General features: G+C 45.9%; 1 protein-coding gene across 1 annotated transcript in view; it reads right to left on the bottom strand.

The window, feature by feature from the left end:
- GABBR2 (gamma-aminobutyric acid (GABA) B receptor, 2) overlaps window positions 1-21348 on the bottom strand; it is a 377813-nt gene that overhangs the window by 186201 nt on the left and 170264 nt on the right. Inside the window, exon 4 of the mRNA XM_012638275.1 lies at window positions 987-1088. Within this exon, the coding sequence (XP_012493729.1) occupies window positions 987-1088 (102 nt within the window). The remainder of the gene's footprint in view (window positions 1-986; window positions 1089-21348) is intronic.

Here is a 21348-nt window from a genome sequence, read left to right on the forward strand (position 1 = left end):
GCCAACGACTTTAAATGTGGGCATGAGGCATGGAAGAGAGCAAAAGAGGAAGTCCACGGCTCTGACGACACCTGCACCTGCTTACAAACCTCCAGCAGCTCCCCACTGCCCTCAGGATAAAAGACCAAACTTCTCAGCTCGGCATTCAAGGCCCCTGAGAACTGACTTCTGTTTCCAGCCTCAGCATTGTCTGTCCAACCCCCGCCCCAGACACTTCAGGCTCTGTGGGACTCCTGCTGATCCTGCGCTCAGGAGGGGTGTGCCTGCCTGGCCCTCTCCCCTTCATCCCTCCTTCCTGGCCAGGCTCCTGCAGGCCGGGTCCCTCTTCTCCCCACAGCCAAATGTTGTCTCTTCTTTGGAGCCTTGTCTGAACCCTCTCCCCAGGGGGCATGAGTCACTTCCTCCCTTTGTTCCCAGGCCCTTTTGTTCCTGTCTCCCCCGAGAGGTATCTGTCTTCCTGACCACGCTGTGAGTGAGCTGAGGACAAGGACAGGTCTGGTGATGCTGGTGAGCCCAGGAGAGGGTCTGGCACAGAAAAGGTGTTTGAGAGAGTTTGCGGCGTGAACGGACAAATGAAAGTTAGAGACCAATCGAGTTGCTGGATGGGGGCCAGGAGCCTGGGCTTCCAGTCCCAACAGCAATGGCCCCTTGCTGCCAGCTTTCGGCAAGACGGTTCGTCTCTCTTCAAAATAGACACGATAATGACTTGTGCCCTGCTTGCCCCGCAGGCTGGTTTGAGAGGTGTAAAATCACCAGGAAAGCTCTGAATGGCGGAGCACCTGGCAACCTTTGGCCAGTGTTGGATGGCAAGCAAGGGAAAGCCAGGGGAAGCCAACCCCTGGGAGCGTCTCCTAAGTTTGAGATGCCAAGGTGGAAATGAACTTGAGGCCCACACAAAATGGGAGGCTCTTTCATAGCCAGGGGATTTGGGGACCCAGGAGCTTCACGGTCAGTCTGTCATTCAGGCTGTGGCTAGCCATGCCTACCTTAAGCTTTTTGACACTGGTGCACGGATCGTTGGAGAAACTCTCGGTGTCTGAAATCTCAATGTCCTCGCCATACAGAACCCCGGTCAGGTCGTTCCTCACCTGTCGGCAAAAAGAAAGCAGAGGGTGGGTGTGCTGGCCACCACGGGAAGGGCCGGTTCAGAGGGGTCGTCCTGGGGAAGCGGCTCGGGTGGGCAAAGCGATTTTCTCCACTCCACCGGCAATGGGAAGGAGAGGTTTTTTCCTACATTATAAACTAGAGTGCCCACTGGGAACTCGGAGACGCCCCCAGTCCCACCCTGCAATGGGCATGTGAGCGCAAGGAGGCCAGGCAGGGAAGGGTCTTGCTAGGATTGCCCAGGGAGCCCCCGTGAGAGTCAAGATCCTTGCTGGCATTTCTTTACTACATCACACGTCTCCAAATCAGGGTCTCCAATAGTGTCTCGGTTTATATTTTGCATTATTTATTTGCAATATTTTTTTCAGTTTTATGGTGAAGAAATAGCCAAGACTCTCAGAAAAACGATGCAGAATAAAGGGGTTTGGAACCAGCCTGCGATGTGAAACATAACTGTCTACTCTGACACACAGAGTGACTGGCGTCTATGAACTTGGAATGCAAAGGGCTGCAAACTCCAGTGTCACCAGGGCCAGCCGCTGTGGGGAGCAGCCTGTGTGGAAGATATTGGTGATGGTGGGGACTGTGGCAAATTGGTCACCGAATGTCCCACCTAAAGACAGTAGTCGCTACTCGGTTGCCAAGTTAGAACGTGGGTCCAGGGTCACCAGACCTTCTGATTTTGGGGGAAGAAATCAGAAATTTAGATCTTTAAAACATAAAATCCCCTACATTTAAAAAATGATACTATTTTGATTTAAAAAAAAAAAAACCCAAAGTAAGGATCAAACTATACAAATCTGAAGTCTGTATCTGGCCTTTGGCCGTGGCTGTGCACCCTCTGACATACAGCAATGGAAACCGGACTGTGTGTTTTAGTAGAAAGAATTGGAGGGGGTCGGGATCCAGCTTCCGGGTCCTGCTCTGTCACTGACGTCCTTGTGACCTTGGCCTCTCTGTGTGACCCTCCCCTTCACTGGGGCTCAGTTTCTTCCTCTTTAAGAGAAGATAATGCTTAAAAATACTTCTTGTTAATACCCATTGGGGTGATTATTACCCACAACCAGAAAACAAGTGTTAGCAAGGATGTGGAGAAATTGGAACCCTTATGCAGTGCTGGCGGGAATGTAAAATGGTTCAGCCACCATGCACAACAGTAAGGTAGCGCCTCAAAAAATTAAACATAGAATTACCGTACAGTCCACAAATTCCAGGCATATACTCAAAATAATTGAAAGCAGGGACTTGAATAGACAGTTTCATACCCCTGTTCATAGCAAGCAGCATCTACAGTAGCTAAAAGGTGGAAGCAAAACCGATGTTCATTGGCAGATGGATGGATAAACAAATTGTGGTCTACACATACAATGGAATATTATTCTGCCTCAAAAAGGAATGAAATTCTGATACATGCTACAACATGGACGAACCTTGAAGACATTATGTTAGGTGCAGTAAGCCGGACACAAGAGGACAAATATTGTATGATTCCACTCATGTGAGATACTTAAGGTGGTTGAATTCGCAGAGACAAAGTAGAACGGTGGTTACCACGAGCTGAGGGGCGCGGGGGATCGGCAGTTATTGCTCAGTGGGCACAGAGTTTCAGTGAGGGATGATGAGAAAGTTGTGGCAATGGATAGTGGTAATAGTTGCACAAAAATGTGAATGTACTTAATGCCACTGGATTGTACACTTAAAAATGGTTAAAATCGTAAATTTTATGTTAGTGTATTTTACCATAATAAAAAAGCTCTTCTTATTTCAATACTTGGTGGAGGCTTGTAATGTGTCTCTCAAAGTGTTTCAAATAACCTGTCCCTAAACGTCACAGGATGGTTCCTGGGAAGTCACCACCAAGGAAGAGGAACAAAGGAGACTGCAATGGGAGCTGCCATCTTTTATTTCTTGGAAAGAAATATGAAACAAATGGAGCAAAACGTGAGCATTGATTAATTCTGGCTAGCAAGTCCATGGTGTGTATTTCATTCTGCGCTTTTCTGAATGATAGAAATACTTTGTAATAAATGTTTTGTAAAAAGAAAGAAACTGCTGCAGTCAGGGTGAACCTTGTCCAATCTTCATTTTTACCTTGATTTGATGGAAGATTGGGAACAAGTTGATTGAAAAACAAAGTTAATTTTGCCATAAGAATTTATTTCTGCTGCCTCAAATCCTTTTTGGATGCAGGTGGGGTCCCATTGCGAGTTTTGTGTGTCATGAGCGTGTTGTGAAGCAACAGCGATTGCTAGTTGGAAAATGTGCACACTTGCCCCTGCTCGAAGGCAGTGCCGCCCAGTGCGTGAGCTCCTGGGTGTGCACTATCAAGCCTAGCTCTCCACTCACACAGCACCCAAATTTAAGGAAGCAACTGGACCTCTTGAGTCAGTCTTTCCACCTGTAAAATGGGGGCAATATAGCAAGTAGCCCACAGAGTTGATTCAAGGTGTAGCAAAAAACAGTGATGGAACTCTAAAATTCTACACGCTGCTTAAAAGTTGAAATGATCATTCCCAGGCATAAGGCATCAAGGCAGTCAGTGGTTTGGGGTTTCTATATGTGTGTTAGTGTGTACATGAAAGCTGTATATCAATATGGCAGGATAAAATATTTTATAAGTGGTCAGAACTCAAAATAAACAAACAAAAAACACCCTAGAGGTTGTCTCATTCCACCCCTAATTTCACAGATGAGGAAACTGAGGTGCGATTCCCGGTCCAGGCTGGCTCTTCTGGAATCTGTCAGATGTGGATGGTTCCAGAGGCCCAACTGACCAGAACAGGGCAGAGCAGATGGTCACCGAGATCAGCCACTCACTGCCCATAATTTCGGCACCAAGGCGTCTGCCTCACCTCAAGTGTTTATTCTAACGGACATTTTTAGGGAAAGCAAATGGAGGAAATCAGTAATAAACGGTATTTTAAAATAACCAAAGCATGGAAAAGAAATAGTATAACTGATCTTCCTCATGAGGAAAAAAATCCACACCCTCACATGTGCATAGAAGGATCCTTCAGTGCACTGATGAAATATTTACGAAGTAAATTTGTAAACACCTATGTTTCCTTCTGGAACCACAGGTATTCCTTGTACCTGCAGTCTCACACACAGTTTGCTATAAACTGCACTTCTGTAAGCTGAATTCTGATTTTTTATTCACCTCCCTTATACACACAGAAGTATGTTCTTCTAGGAAAGGAGTAACCCTTAATTCCCAAGAAAATAAAATATATTCACATACACACACCCGCCACTTAAGTATAGCTGGGGGTTCCCTGGGGGCCTAATCTGCATGTTAGGCCCAGTGAGGCAGCCACCAAGTGTGATTTGCTGACAGGCCCCCGGACAACCTGGCAGGGATGGGGGAGATGGGTGCTGATGGGCAGGGGAGAGCCAGGAGGGCAGGAGACAGACAAGGGAGGGAGGAGGGCCCCGAGCAGGTACCCAGAGGAAGGGCTGGGCTGCTTCAAGACCAGGGCCTCGGGGGCCAGCCTAAGGGAAAAACTCTCCCTGCTTTTGGAGCAGTGAATCCAGGCCCCCCTCCCCCCCAACAGGAACAAATCCACAAGGATCCGAAGTCATTTGGCACCACGGAGAACATGTGGGCCAGAGCCCCAGGAAGACATCGTCTGGGGTAGGAGGCTTGTGGGCAATAGCTGCTGATTTTTCCCCCCAAGAACTGGTACAGACTGAGGATATGAGGTCTTACCAGAAAAAATGTCCCTAAAGCAGTGGTTCTCAAAGTGCGGCCCCTGAGAACTTGCTAGAAGAGCAGATTTCTGAAGCCCCATCCCAGCTCTACTGAATCAGACACTCTGGAGTCAGGGCCGGAAACCTGTGTTTCAACAAGTTCTCTGGGTGACTGTGATATGCACTCCTAAAGGAAGCAGGATAAGTTTTAAGTAAATGATTAATAATGGTATGAAAAAAAATTTTTAATGACTTGGATTTCTTCCCCTCAGTTAGGAGATCAGAATGTATTGACTGAGTAAGGCAATTGCCAAAGGAGTGAATAAGACCGGGAAAGACATTTACAGAGGTATTACAACTAGAATGAAGGAGGGGATAGTCCCTCTCTGGGCCATCCATCTTAGACCACACCTGGAGTGCTGGACTCAGTTCTGCTTCCTTCTATCAGCGCAGTGACAAAGTGGCTTGTGCTCAGAGGAGAGAGGTGTGGACAGGAACCCAGGACCCTTAGGGAGGCCCTGGGCACGGGCTGTCGGAGAGTGTAAAGGTCACAAAGGCTGAGACCAGTGACGACTCAGGCTCCCATGCAGCTTTGGGAATCAAAGATCCCAATGCAAGAAGATTAATATTTGAACTCAGACTTCAAGCTCTAGGAAGGCCAACATTTTTTAAGAAGGCTAGAGCCAGGAGGAATCCAAGGCTTTGGGGGACAGCTCTGCCCAGGCTGAGCAGAGAGAAAACGCCACCAGGTCAGAGCAGCCGTCTGGACAGTAGAGACCAGTGCGTCTGCACACGACTCCCTCCCAGCTGGTTCTCAGGGCTGTGGGTGAAGAGGATGACAGGGCCTTGTCACTCCAATGAAGCCATCACAATGGCCTCGTTCCTGCAACTGACTGAGTGCACAACCCCCAGCCGAACGCTAGCCAGTGAGAACACACGGCCGGGCTGTGTCCATGCCTGCCACATGCAGGGGAGAAGGGGGGAGAGGAGAGGGAGACAGAGGGAGAGGTGGAAGGAAAATGGAATCGGGAAGGGAGTGGAGGTGAGTGGACTACTTGGAAAATTTTCTCGCTTAGCATGAGCGAGTCACATGAGTCACATGAGTCCACATGACTCATTTTAAGCCTAATGTGGGTCCACCCTGTCCCATCAGGGGGGCTGGGCCCCACCCCTGGGAAGGCCACAGTGCCACTCCATCGCAAGGCCTCCTCCCTGCTTGAAGCCTGCACCTGTCCCTTAAACACAGGACAGCTGTGGAGGCTGCTGGACATCACCCACTCTCTGGAAGTCACCCAGTCTTGGGCTTATCAAATGACCGCGCTACCTGTCCCCTCACTGTCATGTGGGTCAGTCTGTTCTCTCCACCCATGCTGTCTCTGTGGTAGGGTCCCGGGACTGCAGCTGCATGCCCCGCCAGGCTCCTGTCCCCTGCCACTGTCCGCTGCCCACACGTAGGGACAAAAAACTCCCTGTCCCTACAGATCCCCCATCTCAACCCTGGACACCCCTATCCTCCATCAAGATCAGGAGCTGAGGGGTCCAACTCCCAGTGGGCCTGGCAAGGGGCCATCGCAGACCTCAGGTTCTCAGTCTGGGCTCTTGCTTCATTCCTGGGGCTGAAATTCCATCTTATGCCTGGCCACTGCCTGGCTTCTGGGCTTGAGTACCTTCCTGGACAGTCGGTCAGTGCCTTGGGTTTTCCCAAATGGGATCTGTTTGTTTCTACCAGTCTCACTCTTTCATTCACTCACCCATTCACTCACTCACCCATTCCCTCACTCATTCATTCATGATATTGACATCTCTTCTGTTGCAGGCACTGTGCAAGGTAGCACTGGGCCTCTAATGAGGCACAAAACCATTCACCACCCTGGATCTCTGACATTAACCTGATGATTGCCTGGGTGAACGTGTGAGTATCCACTGAGACAAGGACTCTCAAGTTCAGGGGCTGCTTCTGGGAAAGGCTGTAACAAAGGAGTCAGACCCAGGCCAGGAGGTAGGGCAGGGAAGAGTCCAGGCTCAGGAGCAGCATGTGCAAAGGTCCTGTGGTAGAAGGAGCTAGGAGAGAAACTGGAAGAATGTTCCAGCTGTGTTTAAAGGAGAACATAAATTAGGGGTGGGACACATTGTTGGAATGAAACGAGAAAGGAGGGGTGGCCGGGGAAAGACCACGCAGGCCTCATAACTCATGCAAAAGACTCTGGTCTTGGTCCTACGCACAACATAGGAGGTTTCAAGTGAGGGGATGATGTGGTTAGAACTGTGTTTTGAGACAGTAACTCCAGCTGCTGTGGGACCACTGGGGGGCAGGGGCATGAGGGGAACAGGAAGCCCAGGGAGGGGTTCCAGTGACAGTCCAGGGAGGGATTGTGGAGGCTGGATAAGGAGATGATGGTGGAGGTGGCAAGAAGTGACCTCCCTGGGGGTACAGTCGCAACAAGTAATAATCTGCATTAGTCATCTACTGCTGTGTAACAAATTATCCCAACACTTAGCAGTTTCAAATAATAAACACTGATGGTCTCACACAGTTTCCGTGGTGAGGAATGGGGGAGTGAGTTAGCTGGGTGATTCTGGCTCAGGGTCTTTCATGAGGTTGAGAGGATGTTGGCTGGAGCTGCAGTCACTTAAAAACTTCTGGACTGCGTGTTAGAGTCACCTGGGGAATTTTAGAAACTAAAATTCCTGACTCCTAAGCCAATCACAACCTCTGGAATAGGACCCAGGCATCGGGACTTTTAGTGCTGTCCAGGGGATTCCAGTGTGCAGCTCAAGTTGCAAACCACTGATTGTAGACGTAAGAGTAACAGAACCGCCATGCTCACAGCTGGGTTGCCAGCCTGCCCCAAACCCCCCAAGTCACCTGTCCTCACCTTCTCCAGATCCAGGGCACCAGGATTCCTCCCCTGCCCTCTCCTGCCCCATCCAATAGGTGCATCTTGTCTTTAACACATTAACTGCCCTGTGAGTTGTATTTAACTCCTGCTAGTTTTGAGCCTGGAGCCTCGTGAAGCATATGTAACCCACACATCTCTTCACCTTGGGAGCCACGAGAACTATTTTTCAAGTTGCATATAACCCACGCACAGAAAACAACAAAAAATTACACATTTTTCATTAAATTAGAAAGGATCATTTTGTTTTCGAAGTTTTTGTTCATTTTCGTAATAAAATATTGTAGCCCCAAGGAAAAAAATTTTTTTGCGAATGTGGCAGTCAATGTGTTAATCCCCAGGCCCTCTGCGGATCCTGGCTCTGTCAGAAGGGACAATGAAGGGAAGGAAGGGAAGGAGGAGAACAGGAGAGAGGGAGCGTAAGACGGGGGAAGAGAGAAGCAGGACAGCATCACAGCCACACTCTCCCGCCTTGGGGCCACAGGTCCTAAAGAGGGAAGGCTCCGGCGAGCAAGTGAAATCCGCAGCCAGTGGCTGGAGGCTGCAGGGACCATCAGACGCTCGAAGGCTCTTGGCTTCTGTGGCCAGTTGTTCCCCACAAGGCCACTGCACCAGCTGAGGAATCATCCAGAAAGGCAAAGGTGAAGGCGGGGAGATCCAGGGCTGCGCCACACGCGCACTTTACAACTCCTTGCACATTCTAATTAGGTTACGAAATGAACTTGAGAGCAAGGCAAATTCCCAGCTCCCCTATGGAAGCCTGGAAGCCGAGGTAACCTACTTTGTCATTCAAATGCACTCACTATATATAGCCCTGGATTGTGCCGAAATGTCACTCCTCTTACCTGACTAAAGTGTATAATTATAGATTTACTTTTCATTCATGAAATGTGTCTTCACTTGATTAAACAGTTCATTCAAGTAAAATCCATTAAAATATGGAACATGTTAAAATGTGGCTCGTTAGAGGCAGAGGGCACTGCTGTAGTTAAGATGCTAATTAGGATAAACAGGCATTTGAAACACTCAAATCTTTGAATAATTCGGGTCACTTTTACTGGGGCTGGAGCTCCCCAGGAACCGCCATTAATTTAAGCTAATTAAAAAATTAGCCTGGAGAGGCGTAGACCAAGCAGGAAGGGATGGCCGACTTCACATACTGAAGAGCTGTCATGCGGGAGAGAGGGCGCCTGGTTCTGGGCACCCCACGGTGGTGGAGAACCAACAGGTAGACGGTTTGGTAAATTAGATTTTGGCCCAAAGCCAAGAAAACCTTTCTAATGATGGAGAAGGTGGCTTTGGTAGGTAGTGAGGTTTTCCAAAGATTTGGGGTATGTGCATTCCCCAGTTTCTTACAGAAACTTCTCCGTGTGGTTGTAGTTCCACCTTTCCAAATCTGATGAGCGTTCATTGAAGAAAGCATTCCTTTTGAAAAATGGAGCCACTTAGTTTTCAGATTTCTACAAATCAGTTAGCTCTTAATAATCTATAACCAGAGTTGAACATAAGTGAAAAAATTTGTAAAGGGCAAGTATGTCAGTGAGTATGTATTAGATCTACTCCACAAGGGAATACCTGCACACGAGTAACACCTACGGGTTACATCCAGCTGTGTCACATGAAGTCTGCAAGTGTGTGTCAGAGACACCTGTATGTACGTTCACAGCGCGAGGATCTGCGGGTAGAATGGTGATCCCTCCAAAAGATGCCCACGTTCTAACTCTGAGCACCTGTGAATGTGACCTTATTTGGGAAAAGGGTCTTTGCAGCTGTAATTAACTTAAGGATCTCAAGATGAGATCACCCTGGATAAATCTATTAAGTGTCCCTATAAGAGAAAGACAAAGGGAGATTTGGGACACAGAGATACAAGGAGAAGGCCACATGGAGGCAGAGGCAGAGATGGGAGTGATGCGGCTACCAGCCAAGGAACAGTTGGAGCCACCAGAAGCTGGAAAATGCACGAAAGAGTCTCTCCTAGAGACCTCAGCATGCACCTACTGACACCTTGATTTAGGACCTCTGGCCTCCAGAACTGCCAGAGAATAGATTTCTGTTGTTTTAAGCCACCTAGTTTGCAGTGATTTGTTATGGCAGCCACAGGAAACTAACACACCTGGGGCCGCCTGAGACCTGGCTGCTCATTGATTCAAACCACACTCCCACCAGAGGAGCCCGGGCTCCCTGTCCAGTCCAGATGCTGGCACCAATGACCCTTGGGCTCAGAGTCGTTAAGAGCAGTGGCTTCAAGCCTGCGTGTGCACCTGCATCTCCCCAGGAGCTTCGCAGAAATGCAGACGCCTGGACCTCAACAGAGAGATTCTGACCCCGGTATGGGGAGGCCAGCAATCTGTGTTTGCATGGCGTGCCCTGGGGGCTCGGTTACCTAGCCAGATTTGGGAAACGCTGGTTGAGAGACACCCTTTTAGCAAGCCCCAGTCTGAGTGGCCCTTTAGCTTCAACTCCCTACTCCTTAGGGCCTGGTAATGGATGCCATGGTGTGCTGCCAGAACCTTCCAGCAGACAGAAGCTCTCGTTCCCCAGCCGCCAGGATTTGCTTTTAACTAAAAGAGGCAGCCTTAGCCAAGGACACACCCCTTCCCCAGGCCAGCCTGCACCCAGTGACTGGCCCAGCCTTCCTGCCTCCATGTGGGACATCTCTGAAGGGCCGTCCCAGCTCCAGAGCTCCCTGCGGGCGAGCCTGGCTGAGGCCTCTGCTGCGACTTTGTTGTGTGTCAGCTTCTCCCTCTGCCCAGTCCCGCCTTCCCCACTGGCTCCTGCGGGCACTCTCCAATAAATCCTCTGTATGCAAGTCTCAGAATCCCTTCCTGGGAACCTTACCTGGGACAGGCTCACCCTCCCCTGCTGTGAGTGTCAACTCAGCCCAAACCAGTTCATTGCCCCCAGTTCTCAGATGACGATGTCTCCTGCTGAGAGCCTGAAATGCAGCTCTTGCTAGGACCCTCACAGACTCAGCTCATTTATGGGAGTGACTCAGACCATGTATATTTCTTTTGATTCAAAGACTTTAAATTTACCGAAGTAATTTCTAAACTTCAATGGAAGTCTGAGCAAAGGAGGAAAGTGATAAAACTACCATATGCCCAGTACACTAACCCAACTAGTATAATATCTCATGTTGATTACTCTCCATTTGCTCTCACACACACACTCCGGCCTGCCCCGCCCTGCTCTGATTCTGGAATGTGACTTTAACAGGGAACGGCATCACTTGAGTAGCCTTGTCCTCTGACATCCAATTAGGCTTGGCCGATGGGAGCCCAGCGGGAGTCAGAGGGTGGGAAGAGAGAGTTCAGGATATCGCTTTCCCTGGCTCCTCCCTGGCTTGGTTAGAGTCACGTGGTCCCACCTCCTGGCTCCAGTAGCACTGCTTCCTCCCCTTGCACTCCAGGGTATGGTCCTGACTCCCACCACTGTGGTCCTGGAGCTACATTAGCCCTTTGGTTCCCTTTGTCCTACACAAGGTACTCCTCTAAAGCAAATATTCTTTATATCCATCTGTTCCTGCTGGGACCTTCACTGATACCACAGATATGTCTTTTAGGTAGCAGTCATCGAAGTACAAAACAATTGTATATCCTGACTTTTCCACCTATAATTCATTTCACCACCAACGACACATGCACCAATCCCCTTAAGTGAGTTCCCGACCTCTGCTCTCCTCTGCCCATGTCTTGCTCACCCTTTAAGCCCCATCACAAACAGCCCCTCCCATGTGAAGTCCTTCTGGATTCTCCAAGGGGCTGCACTTGCCCCCTCTGAACACCTGCAACCTCTGCTTCCCCTCCCAGGCCCACACTTTCTTGGTCCTGTTCTGGAGTAACTGGAAGTTCCTTGGGTCAGCCACAGCCACAGCTGAGAGGATCTGCTGCTGCAGCAGCACACGGCATGAGGTCCCTTCAGCCCCACTGCAGGGGGCTGGGGGAGAATGTTCGGGCTGCTCACGGACAGAGAAGACCTAAGCTCTCCACAGCTCCCCCAAGGTCAGGAGAGACAGTCTGCCCTTCCTCTCGCCTGGAGCCGTGGAGCCAGCCCCATCCTGTAGAGGTGCTGAGTGTGTGTCCTGGGAGGGGACTGGTGGGCCAGGTGAGCCAACCGCGTCTTGGGGTGGGCATTGCACCAAAGTGCTGAGCAGGCCGACAGCCCGGGAGCAGGGTTTGAAGCTGTGCTAAGCTAAGCAGTTTTCATAATGATCTTCCTAGGAGCAGTACCCAGAGGGTCCGGGAACAGGTATTCGCTCTGCAGAGTCCAAGTGGAATTTTCCAAAGGGGACCCACATTTGGAGGCACTGAGGTTACTGCTATTATCATGGCTTGTTTACCTGTCCATCTGCCTCTGGGCTGTGAGCACCTGTCTGAGTCCCTGTCAGATTGCAGCACAGTGGCCTGGCTCAGACAACACTGGCCGAACGAGTGAATGAAACCAAAGGACAGCCCATTCACCTGCCGGAGGGGAGAGTCACCAATGCCTGGTACCCAGCATTTCCGAGGGAGGCGTGAGGAGCGTCTGTGCTTCATCTGTGCTCCAGGTGCCAGAGAAGAGGAAGGGCTCTTAGGCATAAATGCTGGAATGCTCCAGAAAGGAAGCCAGAGAAAAAAACTGGAGAAGGCTGCACATCTGTGATGGGTGGGAAAGGTCAGAACAAAAAGTGGGGCCTCACATTTACTGCGTGCCTTTGACACGCCGGCCCCTCAAATATGTCCTATCACTCCTCATGGTCGTTGATATAAACCCAAAATGTACAGTTATGACCAGTTTGTGGGTAAGTAAAATGAGATTCAGAGCTGTTGAGTTGCTGCCCAAGGTCACACAGGGAGGAGGCAGTGAGCCTGGGATTTAATTTCAGGTCTATGTCTTTCTATAGCCCATGCTATAAACCAGGGGTCGGCAAGCTTTTTTTGTAAAGGGCCAGACAGTAAATATTTTAGACTTTGCAGGACTTACAGGTCCTGTCCCAACTGCATTGCAAAAGCAGCCATAGAAAATGTGCAAATGAGTGTGCGTAGCTGTGTTCTGATAACACTTTATTTATAAAAACAAGGGGTTAGATTTGGCCCATGGGCCACCGTTTGCAAACCCCTGTTCTAGACACATGATAACAAGTCTGTGAGTCTATTTCCCCTCTAGGAGGGCTGTGGGAGAGAGGCAAGAGCTCAAACTCTGGAGTCAGGTGGCTCCAGACTGGAATGCTAGCTATGCCCCCACTGGCTGGGCCACCTTGGGTGAGCAAGGAACCTCTCTGAGCCCTTTTCTCATCTGTAAAAGGGGCATAACCACAGCTTATCTCAGGTTGTTGGAAAGGTTAAAAAATCTAATACGCTAAGTGTCCACCATGACTGAGGTTCAGTAATGGCCGTGTTCATTATCCAGGACTGCGCAGACAAGGAGGGCAGGCAGAGAAAACATGATGTGGGGGAGGGGGGAGGGAGGGAGGGCAATGATGGTGGTGCCGCTGTACCAAACCCTGACTTTGTGTCTTCTCACTAAGGCTGGCTGTGGGCTTCCCGCAGGAGGATTCTATTCCACAGCCCGTGAAAGCACGAAGGGGATTCGTAGGCACCTGCGGTGGGAGGAATCTTTACAGCATCCCCGGAAGGGGCAGATGTGTGTGCTTGGTGACTCCCCACAGAGGCAGCTGTTCACAGACTTGATATGGCAAATTGTGTGATCCACTGTCTTCCTGGGGCGGGCAGCCAGGCGGTGACAGGGGAGCCTCTGCAACCCCGTCCCCCAACGCCTGCTGCCCACGTCTGCTGACTCACACGGAAGGTCTGGCCATGCCAGAAGGAATCGAAACGGTTCTCTAGAGAAACGCGAGGGGATGGAGACTTGCAGGCAGGGGCACGGTGTCTTTCGTTTCCACCCAAAGGTCATAACTTTGGCAGAGGAGGGAGGATGTGAGGAAACTCCATCAATATTGCCGAAGGCCAGGATGTGGCTTAGGATGCCAGATGAGGGGTCCCTGGCAAGGGACGGAACTCACTGCCCCAAGCCTGGCAACAGCATGTTTGGCAGGAGAATTACCCATCTGATTAAGAGGATGCTACACTGAGATTTGAGAAGGAGAGGAAAAGTGCCCAGGAGAAACTATAAAACCAGATATGAGGAAGGCCAATATAGACGAGGGATTTTAAACGGGGGCCACAGAACAGGAAATGCTCAGGAACTGTCATCTAACTGTATACCAAAGTACGAAGTACGGGAAACAATGTTAACTATGAAACTTTTGAGAAAGACGGTAAAGCTAAGCACAGATGTCCAACTCCCACCTAAGCTACCTCCTTCTGAAAGTGACAGAAAGGACCAAGGGAGTATAAAAATAGGGGGGAATCTGCTTCAGCATTGGAAAGTAGGAAAGAGTGCCATCAATATGCCACCAACTTTGAGGAATTTCTGCTAGGTACAGTGCCAAGGGAGCCAGATTGAAGGCTGACTCACGGCTCTCCTTCCTGAGAAAGTGGCGTGGTGCTGCAGGGAGGGCGGATGTGCTGACCGACCAACCTCGCAGCCCTCATGGGCAAGGGAGTGACAGAGGGGAGGCTGCGCTGCAGGAGGGGTGCAGAGCCACCGCCAGGAGCCCTCCTCTCACTGTGCAGCCCGACAGCCTTCCAGAATCGCTGGGCCCTTAGATCCAAGAACAAGAAAAGCGTATCCAAGCCCAGTTTCCCTGCGATAGGCCTGGGCATCTCCCAGACAGCAGGCAGGAGAACAAGGGAGGACGGCAGGAGGAACCCTGCACATCTGGAGCAGCTGTTCAACAGACTCGGTGAAGAAATGCCCACAGCACCAGAAGGCTCCCTAATCCCTCAGCTGCTTGGCCCTGGGAAGGTAATATTAAAACTCCATCATGTAGTCTTCCAGATGAATATCCAAGGTGAAGAATTTGATGGCTTCTAGATAAAACAATGAGGGGACCCAAGGAGAATTCACGTGTGCTACAAGCAAATACCAGGTCAGGGAAGGCCTAAAATGTACATGGAAACTGTGACAACTTTCTGAAACATCAAGGAAACAAACAAGGAATACAAGCAGAGAAAGAACATCATCTCTAAAAAGATTTGCTATAGGTAATAAAAGTAAATTGTAGTGTTCGTTTTAAAGAAAACCTGGTCTCTAAACTGTAAGAAATAGGATACACAAAAAAGGAAATTGAAATTTAAAGAAACCAGGCAGTGTTAAGATAATAATGACAGGAAATGAATAATGTTATAGGACTTTTAAAAAGCATTAGAAGCAACAAAGAGCAGAATTTAATTGTAGATAACTGATGGATGTTGTGGGGGACAACCTTGAGATGTGTTCTCAGAATGTAGAGAACAAAGACTGAGATAAAAATACCAGAGAGAAAATAATAATATGGAGAATAAACTACAGAGACTCACTCATGAATTATTGATATTTCTAAAAAAGATACCAGAACAAAAGAATAATAATTAAAGATATAACAAAAGAAAACTTGTACAATCTGAAAAAAATCCAGATTCTTCAAATAAAAATGATATGCATATTTTAGACAAAACAAACATCAGATATGTGCTATTTTTTCTTTCTTAATTTCAAAAATAAAGAAAGAATCCTATGAGCATTTAGCACAGGGTGGGGGAAAAAATGTTATCTATAAAGGAACCAAATCAGATTGCATCAGCCTTCATTATAACATTGACGTAATGTCTAGCGAAGTTTGAGGAAGAATATTATGATCATTGAAATGTATACTTAGATAACTTGTCATTCACAGGAGAAGCAACAGAGAGAAACTGTGATTTATGCAAGGGCAGAGTATTAATAGATATAAAGCGCATATGGCCTTCCTAAAAAACAAAAGATGAACTCATGCCACAGAGAGATAGATCAAAAGACACAACTCATGAAAGATATGTCAATAGAAATTGACCCCATGTAAATATGGGTTTGAATCTGAAAATCAGTTATTGTAATATAGTTTCAAAATAAAATCAATACCTTAAATAATAACTGAAAAAGAACATCTATAATGTAAAGAGTAAAATCAAATAAAAACTCAAATTATAAAGTAAAAAATTAGAGGTGATGAGGGATAAGTGCTACTTTCTACAGCTTACAATATAGTATTGCATTTTTATGTTAGTACTTAGAGAAGTAGAAGCCTAATATTTTAAACTTAAAGTGCAATTGTAGAATAGTTTTATTATAATGAGGATGAGATATTATTTAGCTAAAAGTATAAGACTTGGCCAAAGCTATAATCAAAGAAATTTATATGCTTAAATACATTTAATAGCAATAAAAAAGAGTAAAAATAAGTATGCAAATCAAGAAGTTAGAAAAAGAATGCTAAAACAGACATAAATAAAAAAGAAATTATTAATAAAGAGAAAAGCAGAAGCAAATAAATTAAGGAGATAAATACAAGCAGAGCCAATAAAAAATCCAAGACCTGGACCTTTCCTTAAAAAACAAGATAATGGGATGCTTCACTGAAGATTTAACTTGTGTTTTTTGCTTTGCTAAGAACTATATGTTCTTTAGCAAGAGAAATGTCTGAAAAACTTACCCATTCCTGGGAGAGGGAGTAATTTTTAAAGGGGAGGCAAATAAGCCTCCCCTCCCCCAAGCAATCAAGGTGGCTACCTTAATAATGAGGATGAGGCCAGCGCGGTGGCTCACGCCTGTAATCCTAGCTCTCTGGGAGGCCGAGGCGGGCGGATTGTTTGAGCTCAGGAGTTCCGAAACCAGCCTGAGCAACAGCGAGACTCCGTCTCTACTAAAAATAGAAAGAAATTAATTGGACAACTAAAAATATATAGCCGGGCATGGTGGTGCATGCCTGTAGTCCCAGCCACTTGGGAGGCTGAGGCAGGAGGATCGCTTGAGCCCAGGAGTTTGAGGTTGCTGTGAGCTAGGCTGATGCCACGGCACTCACTCTAGCCCAGGCAACACAGTGAGACTCTGTCTCAAAAAAAAAAAAATAATAATGAGGACGAGCAGATAGCTCTGCTATGTAGCAACATGGAATACTAGCGCCATTTAGGAGCAGGGCTCTGAGAGAAATCCTCTCTGACCCTTGGGGATGTGAATATCTGAGAAGAAAAAGCCAACAGAGGTTCCGAATCCATAGGAGAAGCTTGAGGATGTCACGAAGTATGTCTAGGGACCTGGATCAGTGGATGGCGGGAAACAGACCAGTGTCAACAGCGCAGCTAAGTGGCAGCAGTAGACAAGGGCTGCAGAATGTGGGCTCCCCCAGCTCCGGGCTGGAAAGACCACCAGAGTTTTTGGTCGTTTTAGAGGAGGGTGACGCTTCGAGAGAGACACTAACCCTGGTAAATCTGACAGGTGGAGTGCTTGACCCAGGTTTAGTTTAATTTGAAAAAATAATTTAAAATGTGACCATTTTTATCTGCTGAATTTAAGATGTTAATATCAGCTACATTAATAAAAGAAGCAAACTAGCTAGGAAAAAAGGAGAAAAAACACATCTATAGTAATAAGAAAGAGCATATAACAAAAGACAAAGACTTAAATATTGTACTCTAATGTATGCTAATAAATCTGAAAATCTCAAAGAAATGGACTATTTTCTGGAAAATATGTTACTAAAGCCATACAAGAAGTATAAAACCAAAGTGACCAATAAGCAGAATAAGCTACAAAGATAACTTGTAAGAAGGGCAGGATGGAGGATACAAAATCCTGGAGGGTTTCATAGACTTATCTTTTTATTTTCAAAGAGCAGCTCATTTGCATATTCTGTAAACTATACAGGGCACCTAAAAACATGGAAAGCTTTCTAATTCTTGTTGTAAAAGTAGAATATCCCTAACAACTGAACTGATAAAGATGGCCCAATCACAGCAAAATGTAAGTTATAATCATATGTACTTACAGAAAAAAATAAACTGATTAAAAGAATAACACAGCATAACAGAAAATGGAATGCGGATACGATTTAATGTACATGGATTCCAGATCCATTTCTCCAACTGCCTATTCGCTCTCTCCATCCAGATATCCAATAGGCATATCTAAACTAACAGCTGATTTCTCTCTCTACAACTTTCCCTCTGCATCCTCCCTCAAGTTTATAAGTGATAATTCATTCCATTCAGTTGCTCAGATCAAAAACTTTGGTGCCATCTTTGATGCCTCGCCTTTTTTCCCTCACACACCTGTTCTTCCCATCAGGAAATACTGTCAGCTTTAGTATAAAAAAAATATCTAGAATATGATTGATTTTCACCATCTAGTCCAAGTAACCACCCTCCACTCAGTAGCCAGGGTGATACTCTTAAAACCTAAGTCGGACAAAATCCCTCTTTTTTGGGTGGGGGGTGACAGAGTCTTGCTCTGTCTCCCAGGCCAGATTGCGGTGGCATCATTATAGCTTATTGCAACCTCAAACTCCTGGGCTCAAGCGATCCAATCCTCCTGCCTCAGCCTCCTGAGTAGCTGGGACTACAGGCGTGCACCACCATGCCTTACTAATTTTTCTATTTTTTTGTGGAGATGAGGTCTCGCTCTTGCTCAGGCTGGTCTTGAACTCCTAGTCTCAAGCAATCCCCCCGCCTCAGCCCCTCAAAGTGGTAGAATTACAGGCATGAGCCACTGTGCCCAGCCAATTCCTCTTCGTTTTTTAAAAAACTCTCCAGTAGTCCAGAAATAAATCCATATTGCTATAGTCAGCTGATTTTCAACAAGGGTGCCAAGACCATTTAATGGAGAAATAATAATCTTTTCAACCAGTGATCCTGGGACAATTGGATAGCTTCATACAAAAGAATGAAGTTGGAACCTTACCTCACATCACATACAAAAATTAACTCGAAAGGGACTAAAGACTTAAATGTAAGAGCTAAAACTATAAAAATCTTAGAAGGAAACATAGGACTAAGTCTTCATGACCTTGGATTAGAAAATGGTCTCTTAAACATGACACCCAAAAAAAAAGCAGAAAAAGAAAAAAAAGATTTTATTTCACCAAAATTAAACTTTAATGCAAAAAACACCATTAAGAAAATGAAAAGACAACCCACAGAATGGGAAAAAATATTTGCAAATCGTGTATCTGATATGGGTCTAATCCAGAGGAACACTTACAACTCAATAAAATAGAGACAACCCAGTTAAAAGTTGGACAAAGGATTTGAATAGGCATATGTCCAAAGAAGATATATGATAATATAAAATAATAAGCTAGTAAGCACATGAACAGATGTTCAACATCATTATTCATTAGGGAAATGAACTTCAAAACCACAAGAAGACACCACTTCACACCCACTAAAATGGCTATAATTTTTTTAAATGGAAAATAACAAGTGTTGGCAAGGATGTGGAGAAATTGGAACCTTCATACATTGCTGGTGGGAATGTAAAATGGTACAGCCATTGATGTAAACCATAAAATGGTTTGGCAGTTTCTCAGAATGTTATATGTAGAGTTACCATGTGACCCAGCAGCCCCACTGCTAGGTATATACTCAGGATAACTTAAAACATATGTTCACACAAAAACTTGCACACAGATGTTCATGGCAGCATTATTCAATATAGCCAAAAGTTGAAACAACTGAAATGTCCATCAACTGGTGAATGGGTAAACAAAATGTGTTATATCCACATAATGAAACATTATTTGGCCATAAAAAGGAAAGGAAGAACTGATACATTACTGATACATGCTATAACATGGATGAACCTTGAAGCATTACGCTAAGTGAAATAAGCTAGATACAAAATGCCATGTATTTTATAATTCCATTTATATGAAATGTCTACCATAGGGAAATCCACAGGGACAGAAAGTAGATTAATGGTTCTCAGGGGCTGAGGGATGGTGGAAATGAGTGACTGCTAATGGATATGGAATTTCTTTGGCGGTAACAAAAATGTTCTGGAATTAGATAATGGTAATGGTCACACAGCATTGTGTGTATCCTGAAAACCATTTAATTGTATGTTTTAAAATGGTTAAAATGGTGGCTTTTATGTGATGTGAATTTTTTTCTCAATTAAAAACAAAAACTGAGACACTCTCCAGTAGTGTCTCAACTGACTCGAAGTATAAGCCAAAGTCCTCAAAAATGTCCTATAAGGGCCCTAAATCTCTTCTCCACCCTGACTCCCACCCCACCATGCCACTTTCCCCTCCCCCACTCTGTCCCAGCCATAATGGCCTCCCTGGCATTGCTCCAGTTCCTCTGGAACCCCTCCCACACCAGGACCTTTGCACATCTGTTCTCCTCCCAGATACCCCTGACTTGCCCCTTTCTGCCCTCAGGTGTCTGCCCAAATGTCACCTTCTCTTTGAAGCTCTCCTTGACTTCACCTCACTCTGCATGGTGTATCCTACTCCTCTTACCTGCTTTATTTTTCTCCCTAGCACTTATTATCATCTGGCATATTTTAAATTTATTTGCTCATTGTTTTTTATCATCTTTTCCCCCCACTAGAATGTAAGCTCCTTGAGGGCAGGGACTTTGCTTTACTCACTGATGTGTCCACAGTGCCTGGAATGGCGACCCACACATGCGAGGCACTCAATAAATATGCGTTCAATGAATGAATACAAGGAAATTGATGACTATAATTTGTCATGTTGAGAGATCAAAGAAAAAATACATAGCTATCGGTTTGGACTCTAAAAAAGCATCTGACTTTTTAGCATGCATATCTGGTATATACACTGAGTGAATAAAAATAGAACATTCCTCTGGGAATGTTCTGCTCTTCCAATAGACATCACACCTTACCAACAGCATTCTCATGACAGTCAAGAAGAAGACAAGAATACCCACTGGTAATCACTGTTTTTCAATATAATTCTAGAAGATCCAGTGAATGAGCAATAATAACATATTAATATGCAATCACATATATTAACATAACAATATAGGATGTTATTATATATTACATATATATATAATGGGGACCCCCTGCAATATATATAATGGATACTACTTTGGACACTGTTCTAAGCCCTAAGTCCTTTACATGTATTAGCTATTTTAATACTCACAACACTTGAGGTAATATGAGTATGTCCCCATTATCAGGGATAAAGAAAAATTAAATAACTTACTCAAGGACACCAGCAAGTAACTGAGCTAGAATTAGAACCCAGAGAGTCATTCTGCTCTTAACCACTATGCAGTACTGTCTCAATGAAAAATGATGAAGATAAAGATGCTATAATGCTGGAAAACAGAAAGCAAATTTATCCTTGCTCCAGATGTTATTATATCTACCTAGAAACCCAAAGGAATTAAGAGAGGGAAAACTCCCAGAAGTAAGGAGAGTCCAATATGGCCAGTCATAAGGTGTATACACACAGATCAATAGCTTTCCCATATGCCAGCAATGACTACTTAAAAAACATTCAGGAAAGTACATCCCATTCTGCGAAGCAATAATAGATTTAGAAGACCTGAAAATAAACCTAACAGTTAATGGACAGGACCTATCTGAAGAAAATGACAAACTTTACTGAAGACTCAACAAAAAACTTTGAATGGAGAGATGTCCCACATTCATGAACGGGTAGATACAGTATTATAAAGGTGTTGAATCTTCTCCAAATTAATTATAATTACTGAAATTCAAATAAAAACATCAAGGGCATTTTTGGAACCTTGCAAAAATTAAATTGGTAAAAATA

This window comes from Propithecus coquereli, unplaced genomic scaffold (assembly GCF_000956105.1).
Source record: "Propithecus coquereli isolate 6110/MARCELLA unplaced genomic scaffold, Pcoq_1.0 Scaffold128, whole genome shotgun sequence".
Taxonomy (NCBI): Eukaryota; Metazoa; Chordata; class Mammalia; order Primates; family Indriidae; genus Propithecus; species Propithecus coquereli.